The following is a 9,892-nucleotide window of genomic DNA, read 5'->3' on the forward strand; positions in this document are numbered from 1 at the left end:
TGGTTTAGTAGTTCTTATTAAAAAAAAAAAAAAATCCATGGAACAAAAAAGTATCTCTATATTCTATAGCACACATTAATGGAATCTAGTTAAGTAACCGTTAGTGACCTCTTAAAGAAAATTGACTTCAAAGTCGTTTTTAGGGTAGAAAAACATGTGGACTTGCTGTTTTGTCAGAATAAAGAGAAGAAGAATTGTATTTAATTTTTGTTGCCTGTAGTGGGTGGTTGAAATATTAATCAGTAATTTAAGAATTATTCAAGCCACTCCCAAATAAGGAGACAAGAGACTGAAGTTGGTATTTCATGAGAGGCTGAATGTCTACCCATGTTTCAACTGTGGAATATTCAATTAAGAAACTGGAAAGGCTAGTTCTATTTCAGTTTTCTTTAGGCCATTAGAGTTTATTTCATTGAAAGTACCCAATGTGTATAATCCCAAATACTGTTAGATCCCTTTCCAACACAGATTATAGTGGGAATCAAAACCTTTTGAACTTTTAGCTCTCATGGTTAAAAAACGCGAAATCCTAAACTAACAATGGGTGCATTTTCTTTTGGGAGGAAAATAAGGAAATGATTAAAACTCATTTTAATTCACAAAACACTTCTTAGAACTGTGAGTATGTGAGAGAAGAGTTATGCTTCATTTCTACTAGGTCAGTACAGAGCTATCCTAAACAGTAATAATAGCAGGCCAGGATAGAAGGAGTAGCGCTTTAGGTAAGTGGTCATGTCAAAAGATACATCTTCAAATCACTATCAAACATGTAAATAATTTGATATATGAACTCATCAAGAATAGGGACTAATTTTTGCTTTTCTTTGTATCCTGAGTACTTTAACACAGTGCCTGGAGCTTAATAAATGCTTTGTTGAACAAAAACCAATAACAAATAATTGTCAAATATTGGCCAGAAATGTGCTTTTAATAATTTGAGCAGAGTTTTTAAAATGCAGAGATTTAATAATGCTTCAACCATTACATTTCCAGGAATCAATAAATTTACAAAGAAGCTTCGGAGTCCATATGCGATTGATAACAATGAGCTGCTTGACTTCCTTTCTCGAGTTCCTTCAGATGTACAAGTAGTGAGTAGGCTTTTGAAATACCTTGATGATATCAGCTGTTAAACTTAGATATGTTGTTCTGTACAAGGTTTTTAAAATTTTTTTGGCAAGGTTCTATTACTGTTCTTGTTTTTGTAATATGGTGTGACATTAGGTCTTGAGTTTCATATTCTGTGTTCTATTGAAAATCCAGACTTTCAGTGCTTTCTAAATCATTCACAAATGAACCCTCAAACATTGTTTCAAATGTAACAGGGGAAACAAAAATATTAGAACAAAAACAAACAAAAAAGAAATAAACCTTCACTAGGATTTTGCCCATGAGAAACTTCCAGCTTACCTGATCACAAGAAAAACGTTTGAAGAATGTTTTTTCACAAGAGGGGATTGTCTAGCCAGCTCGCAGGGAGGATTGGGAACAACCCCCAAATGATGCTCAGCTGGAGTTGGTTGAGGGGTATGCTGTTGCCTGGGGCCAACACCACCTGTAGAGAGGAAACAGGAATATTAGATTATAAAAACAAAATAAACTAGCAGACATTTAATGAAGAAACATTTCCCTCAGTCTTTGGACAAGAATTGAGAATCAAGCTTGTGCTGAGCTATTTTGAGGGAATAAGCAAGGGAATTTTTGTTTCTTCTATAAGTAGGAAGGTTGAGTGGTGTAAAAGAAGCAGCACTGGAGTAGTCAGAGATAGCTGTGTGGCTGTGAACAAATCTTTCACTTCCTAATCTTTTTCATCAGCCAAAAGAGTGAGTTGGGCTAGATCATTATAAATGGACCTCCAACCCTAAAACAACTGACATTTGTAAAGGAAGAATGATTGTTTTTTAGAACCTCCTATCACAAGGAAAGAAAGGTTTCCTTCTGTTGATGAGAATGTTACCTTCTCCATTATGTTCATGGGACCTGCAGTGCTCCTACATAAGCCGAATTGAAGAAATAACTTTACTTCATCTAGACAGATGTAATTTATACCATTTAGTTTAGTTTCACAGACAATAGAATGTAAGCTGAGCCTGAGCTTAAAAATGTATTCCAAAACAAACAAACAAACCCCATGAAGTTGCAAATAACTATCATTCAGGGCTTTCTTGAATACTGTTGCATGTGGTGATTTGTTGGGTTTTTTTCCCTTCCTGATACAGTATCTTGTGGTGAAGAAAAAAAACCCAGAGCCCATCACCAAAGTTTACATGAGTGCACGCATGTATTTCCTGGCAGCATTTTCCTAATGCTGTTTTCCTTCTTAATTCTAGCTCTATCACTCCATTGTTTCTGCAGCCCAGCTGCAGATCCCATGCAGCTTGCATCAAGAGAACACCCCTCCTCCCTCCCCCAGGCACACTCTCATTCCTTTGCTTTTCAATCTCTTGCCAGTAAGTGGCCACCTGACCAGTCTTTCTCTGAACTCTCTGTTTAAACAGGTGCAGTACCAAGAACTGAAACAAGATCCCAGTCATAGCCCATGTAAAAGGAAGAAAAACAATCTTGGCTAGCCAGCTTCACGCACTGAGGAGACCAGCAGCATCTGTTTGAGAAAGATAAAAGAAAAAAAAAAAAGCCCCCAGCCTCGGCAACATTTCCTTCCTTTATGTTTTTATTTATTTTGTCTTTTTTTTTTTTATCATGGTGGAGAGAATCTGTAAATATTGTACAAAGGCATATGTCATTGAAAATATACTTCTGTTGTACAGAACCAGTTTGATAAGGGTTTCAACTTTGGCTTCAGTTATATGAAACCCTTCTTAGCTGTGGACGAAACTATAACATGTTAAAAAAAAAAAAGCCAGTACAAAATTCTGTGGGAAGATAGTCTCTTCTGATGGTTAGTGAACAGGCTAAAATAACCGATTAAATACTCATCTGTGTCTGACTAAATCTATAAAAATGTAAATGTCAATCTGATTCTTAGAATTCACAATCTGAATTGTGGTTGCTTTGGTTTTCATTGGCTATTTTTAATCCAAAACATTATCCATTAGTTTTTCTCATTTCAACAGGGGAAAAAAAGCAACCAACCAATCCCATAACTTGGGGTCAAGTTTATCACAGATTCTATCATTTGGCCCCTGTTCACTTTGGGTGCAAATTAATTTAGAATTGCTAGGACTGCTTTTAAATGAATGAATGAAGGTGCACTTAGCCTTCAAGAGAATTGTTGGCTCTTGAGGTCCATGAGGAACAGAAGTTCCACTCCTTGTACATCATTCCATATGAGGACTCAAGAACCTAGAAAGGCTGAAAATTAAATACTGCCAGGTTTCTAAGTGATTGCATATGACTTTTTGTATAGTACACATTATTATACTATAATACTATAATTTGTACTGAATTAGCAGATTAGCAAACCCAGTACAGTTATCAATAATAGCATTAACAATCTGAATCCATTATGATTTTTGGTATTGGATTATGAATGTCTTTTGTCTGGCTAAGGAATTTTTAATGCCTAATTGTTCTCAACAGTCAATGTGAGAGTTAGGGATGGAGACAGCCTTGGAGTAAGGAAGATCCCCAGGGTTCAAGAACTGCCTCTAGCACATATGAGTTATGTTTACCTGGGAAAATGACAACTTCTCTAGAGAGCTTGCTAAGACTAGAAATTATAGAGAAGTTGCTGATTTGTATTTAAAGAGTAAAGATCTATACCTGGAATAAACCACTGATAGTGAAGAACTCTGTGCTCCTCCCCTTAAAAAAGTTTTCATAGAAAAAACAGATTTTACTTTTTAAAAAAATTACATCATATAAGGTGTTTCATTGTGTATGATGTTTTCAGCTATCAATATGAATATTAATTTAGAAAAGGATGAAGTGTGGTGACTTATATGCCAATATTTCATTTTTTTCATATATGAAATGGTAATTTTTACTAATATGGATCTGGTCCCCCTGAATGAAAATCAGTTTTGCAAATTAGACTGCTCCTTTTGGAAAGAAAAATGGTTTACCTTTGAACAATGTTCACTAATCCCAGCAGAATGAACACTTTCAGTTGCCATTTGCAAGACTCTACACAGCAGTTTTTGTACTTAATTCCCTCTGTGTCAAGTAGAGAATACACCTCGAGAGAAATCATCTGGAGAGAAATTCTCACTTTTCTGACTTGATAGGGGATCAAGCTTTGGTTGGAATTGTTACAAAGAATGTTTTCTACCATTCTAATAATAGACTTGGGTAGGGATTATGTTAGAGTGAGTTAAAGAGAGACAAGTTGGAAAAATGTTGGAGGGGGAGAAATGTCTATATTTCTGTCTACAGGAATATTCTTTAAAAATTCACTTATCTCATGGAAGCAGATTAAAAATATTTTTATGTTACTGATATATTGATAAATACTGTTTCTTATGATAGAACTATTTTGATCCTTTCTGTTTATACAATATGCTTGAAAGATGCCAATCAAATTCCCTTTTTGCCACAAGGCTTTGACCTCAATGTGCTTCTTTTAGCTCATCCAGTTTATCTTGAACAATTGAGAATGCACACATCCCTATAGGTTGCTACTTGTTGTTAAGGAACAATATACCAAGAATGAAGTTGTTACCCTTGAAACTTTATTGATGGGGACCTATTGTTTGTTTTAAATAACTTTCAGTTAGATCTTTTCTAAAATGTATGTTCCATTCTGGTATTGTCTAAAGACTTCAGATGATCAGTAAGCCTGACATTCTGCAAAGCTCAGATGTGCCCAATGGAATATTAACCATTAAATCTATGTGCAAATTCCGTTTTTTTTTTTTTTCCCCCCACTGTACCCAATTTCAGATGTTAACTTCAGTGGTAATGTTTACTACACATTTACTGCATTAAAACACAAAAAACAATGATTATTTCCAAATATAATCAGTACACAGTCCGACTTTTTTTTTTTTTGTCTTTTCCTGGAATGCAAACCTTTTCTTAAAGTGACACTGAGCAAAAATAGTAGATATGTTAGAGTTGGAGTCAGGAAGACCTCATATCAGTTCCTGCTTTAAAGATCAACTAGCTGTGTGACCCTGGGCAAGAAGTCCCTTATCTATAAAAATGGGAATAATAATGGCATATACTTTAAAAGGTTTTTGTGAGGATGAAGTGAGAGAATATGTATAAAGTGCTGTGTAAGCCTTAGAGGACTATATCAACACTAACTATTATTATTATTGTTACAGGCTTTTTACTTGGTCATCCAAAAAGATTTTTCTGATGCCTAGGATTTCCTTTTTAAAAAACTTAATTCTTTAAGAGTAGAAATCCCAAGAGATCTCCCCAAGAGAGATTCTAATAAGGATCTGGAGAGGCAGGTAGAGGAACAAATAATTACCCTGAACTATCCCTTTGCATGATATTTTTATAGCACTTTAGGATGCCAAGGGCTTGCAAACATTCCAAAAGGTAGGTAGTGTATTTTTCCCATTTTGCAGATGAGAAAAACCAAGCTCAACGCTAAGACTTGCTTAGAATTGTCTAGCTGGGTCAAAAATCTAGGACTTCTGATTGCAAGGAGTCCCTTTTTCCCTGTGAATATTCCCTCTCTTAGCATACCCACAATCCAGGAGGGGATTGATATTATTGCTATAGACACAGACTGGAAACAAAAGTTGGGGAAAACCTGCTTATTGTTTAACAGCAGGGGATTGAGTCATTTCTCTTTGAAAATTCTCTCTTATGAGGCCCACATCTTGTTTTCTCAGAACTGTGTGATAGATTTCAATCCAAAGAGCTCTTGGAAAGTCAGCTTTATGACACAAGTGCTCAAACACGCCGGCTTGCTCAACAGATGAACACTGGACATGAATCCCTCACCTGATTTAGAAATAAGACTGCCAAAGTAATGGCACCAATTAACTGTGTCTCAATATTTCATATGGAGTAAATTAAGTAAAAATTCTTCAACTATGTTTGGACATATTCCACATATTGATATTATTACTTTTCAGATAGGGGAGAGAAAAGCTGTCCAGAAAGACCTGAATTCAAATTCTGCCTGAACTCCTGACTGACTTTGTGAATTTCTACGTAGGTGGCAACACTTAAACGACCAAATATTGTAAATCTTTATTAGTGGAAGAAATTTCCTTGTGGGCCTTGTCAACATCAATGAAATCAGAAGTCCAGACTAAAAAAGTAATAATTATTCCTCAAAGGAACAGCATTTATGTTTATACGTATTTAGTATGGCTCTAGGGAATTTAGGTGGACTTGATCTATGAGGACCTAAATTATCTCAATGTGTCAGCATATAGAATACACTCTAAAAATCAAACCAGTTTTTGCAAGTGAGTTATGCAACTTTTTTTTTAAATCATTAAATGGGACATGTTAGCAGAGAGATGATTTGGTAGCTGTAGAACAATAGACTTATTTAGGGGGTTCTCTTCTACGCTTTCTCTCATTTACTTTGTTATTTCCACCAATGGCTCTCCATTGATTTGATACTTCCAAAATATTTCAAGCAAGTCCTTTCAAGAATGTCCACTGTCTTTTAAGAGCACAGAAGGATTTGGTGATGAGTTATCACATCTGTGAACTCAAACACTTAACCTCTTGATTTCTGTATCCAAATTTACTTTCTTCAGTGCTGATAATCCTGCTCCCTTTTGTATTAAAAATTCCCCACTTATTTATTCAACAGACCCTAGTTCTCATAGTATGTTTAATAGTGTCCTGGGCTTTAGAACCAAAGTAGTAGCACTGTGGCCAACTAGACAGCATGGTGAATAGAATACCAGGCTTCAGGAAGATTCACCTTTCTGAGTATATATCTGGCCTCAGACACTTACTAGTTATGTAACCCTGTGTAAGTCACTTAGCCCTGTTTCTCTCAGTTTCCTCACCTGTCAAATGAACTGGAGAAAACAGCTAACCATTTTGTCAGTATCTCTGCAAAGAAAGCTCTAAATGAGGTAAAGAAGAGTTGGATACAATTAAAATGACTGAATAAGAAAAGCAGCATTGTGGAAATATATAAGGAAATAGACACATCATGAATTACGCTTTGTCAAATTCCTAGTTTATTAGCCTTTTTATTTTTTTAAATCCTAGAGAGAATATATATTGCAAGACAATCATAACTATACATTGTATACAGAACACTCACCTGTTAATTGGGCGTGAACATCCACCATTCCTAAATTCTTTCCTATGTTTTCAGTTGTTTTGTGTGAAATAAAGCCATACTCTTCTTGTTGGTAAAGCCCCAGCATTATGATAGTTCTTCACTACTTTCAATTCTAATTCACCTTCCTGTGGTGGCTGATAAAATTGAATGACAAGAAAACTATATTTCCTTGGCTTAAAAACAACACAAGTGTAGGAGGACGGGGGGGGGGGGGGGGGGGGGGGGGGGGGGGGGGGGGGAGAAATACTCTTTAAAAGCCTTTTCAAAGCAAACCCAGATCTTGGGTCTCAATTCTGATAACCCCATTTACCTCCCCTGAAACTCTGAGACTTAACTAAAAGTCTCACTAAGCAAGCCAGTGCATATGCTATTTATTTTAGATACAACTATGTAAAATGTTTGCAATAATTTAAAGAATAACATAAAATATTTTGAGATGGAGACAGCAGCTCAAACCAAAACCATCTATATTTAATTGATGGAACTCATTGTTTAGTTTTTCCCACCTTGACACTTTAGAAAGAATGGATATACTGGCTTTATTGGGGTGGTGTTGCTAAGACTAGTTAAGGTACTTATTTCTATGTCTTCATTTCCAAAGAACTTGGAGAAATTTGTCTCTACAAGTTTTTTGTTTTTCCTCCAAATGGTAAGGCAACCAAACCAGCTAAATTCAATCAAACATTCTTCTGTATTGAGCAATTAATCAGGTAATTATTATTAAGTGATAGGTACTGTGGGTACAAAGAAAAGAAGAAACTGTCCTTTTGCACCAAGAGTTTACAGTATAGCTAAGAGAAACAACACAAACGCTAATTTGGTTGGAATGGGATGCAGCCATGGATGGGGAAATAGAAAAAAGCTTCATGTAGCATTGAGAAGAGCCTTGAAATAAACTGGATTCTAAGAGGTGAAGTGAGAATTCCAGGGATGGAGGATAGCCCGTGCAAAAGACCAAAGAAAGGGAGATAGAGGGCAGGAAAAGCAAAACAAAACATGAAAAACAGACTGTGCTCTAGGTATAGTAAGAACTTCCCTAGTTTGCAGCTTTTTTGGGCATTATAGTTCATGGTTACAAGGGGTCTGATTGGCAAATAAGAAAAACCATATGAGGGCCTAAAAAGCACTAAGTTCTATTTGGAGTAAGCAGAATATTTCAGGAGCTAAGGCAATGGCCCAGTTGTGAACTATGAATGGGAAAGCATAAAAATATACAGGTAGTCCCACACAGCACATAAATCAACATGCTGCATTTTACTTGAACAGGGCTCAAACGTGAGGGACTTAAAAACTTCAAGGATGCAGCAGTTCCCCCTCTCTCCCCCAAATCCTGGTCTTTTACTCGTGATACAATTTCCAAAAATATATTCAGAGTGCCTTCTTATCAAAAAATGATTTTGTATTTATTTTATGGCTAGTTATACAGGACATCACAATAGTTTCAGTACTAAGACTATCAATACCTTGTATATGTATATGTTCTCTCTTTTACTAGATTATAAGGTCCTTGAGGGGAGAGATTGGTTCATTTTGGTGAAACTCCTGTTTTACCTCCCCACTCTTACTCCCTACCAGTGCTAGGCACTTAATCAATGTCTGTTAATTGATCCAGCAACATGAGTTAATAACAATTATTTTATTTTTATTTTTTAATTAATAAGTAGGGATACTCCATGCACAATAAACACACTTATTCATAGCCTGCTATTCCACTCTTTCTCCACTGGTATAAGCCAATAAGCCAAAGCCCCGTAACTGAGGGTGGCTAAGCAATTTGGTAAGTAGACAAGACATCTCAGAGCTCAGCACAGTGCCTATTCCATTAGGAAAAAAGTTTGTGTTTATATTTTACTTAGATGTCAGGGACCTAATAGTTGCTTACTGTAGATTAAGCACACCAAAGCAACTGCATTTATTCAATACTCTCTTTTATAAGTAAGTTACCAGGTGGGTAGTCTAACTACTAAATGGTTACCTAATGCAGCTGTGTTTCTAATTAATCTCTTTGACCCTGGATATTTTGGATGATTAGGTATTTTAACTCATGACTCTTCTCACTAGTTAAGTTTTTTTTTTTTTTTTTTTTTTTTAATTCTGTCGGCAGATAATAAAAAATGAAAATGTTTACAAAGTAAAATGAGTGTGGTTGGAATCACACAGTCTAAAAGGCACCAAAAGCCATTTTCCTGGTCAGAGGGAGATATAAGGTAGCAAACTCTGACAAAACTGTGAAAATCAGAGTTTTTTTTTTTTTTTCCTACTATGGCTAAACTCCCTACAGAATTCTCTCACAAAAGTCTAGCTGGTAGTCTGATCTAATATCAATATAGTAGAGTAAAAAACCCACATTATAAAATGGAGTTTTTCTATATCTGTGAAGAGAAATGAAAGAGAATTCTTAATTTAATAACAGTAGTGAACTTCCAGTAAATGCATCTAAAGTAAAGTCTGGCAAATGTAGCTATTATTTAATCTTATCAGTTCCTCCTGGCTTTTTTTGTGTTGAATCTGAAAAGACCCATCAGGGAACAAGTAATTCTTCACATCCCATGAACACTCCTAAAATCAGAAGGGGTTGATAAAGAAGATAGGTTATCATCAATCCACATGGTATCCATATGAAAGAATTCAATTTTTAGCAGTTTAAGAATTACGATGGACAGGATGCCCTCACCCCTCAGGGGGAAGATCTGCTTGTAAGGACAGAGCGACCAC

The 9,892-nt window shown here is 35.8% G+C and overlaps 1 protein-coding gene across 12 annotated transcripts in view; it reads left to right on the forward strand.

Moving 5' to 3' along the window:
* Positions 1–2,615, forward strand: part of MCTP1 (multiple C2 and transmembrane domain containing 1) — a 722,542-nt gene extending 719,927 nt beyond the window's left edge. For all 12 annotated transcript variants that reach the window (XM_074282070.1, XM_074282074.1, XM_074282073.1 and 9 more), the window contains 2 exons: positions 994–1,091; positions 2,499–2,615. In XM_074282070.1, coding sequence (XP_074138171.1) covers positions 994–1,091; positions 2,499–2,570 — 170 coding nt within the window. In that variant the 3' untranslated portion in view covers positions 2,571–2,615. The remainder of the gene's footprint in view (positions 1–993; positions 1,092–2,498) is intronic.
* The last annotated feature ends 7,277 nt before the right edge of the window (positions 2,616–9,892 follow it).

The sequence above is a fragment of the Sminthopsis crassicaudata genome, chromosome 1, assembly GCF_048593235.1.
Source record: "Sminthopsis crassicaudata isolate SCR6 chromosome 1, ASM4859323v1, whole genome shotgun sequence".
Lineage (NCBI taxonomy): Eukaryota > Metazoa > Chordata > Mammalia > Dasyuromorphia > Dasyuridae > Sminthopsis > Sminthopsis crassicaudata.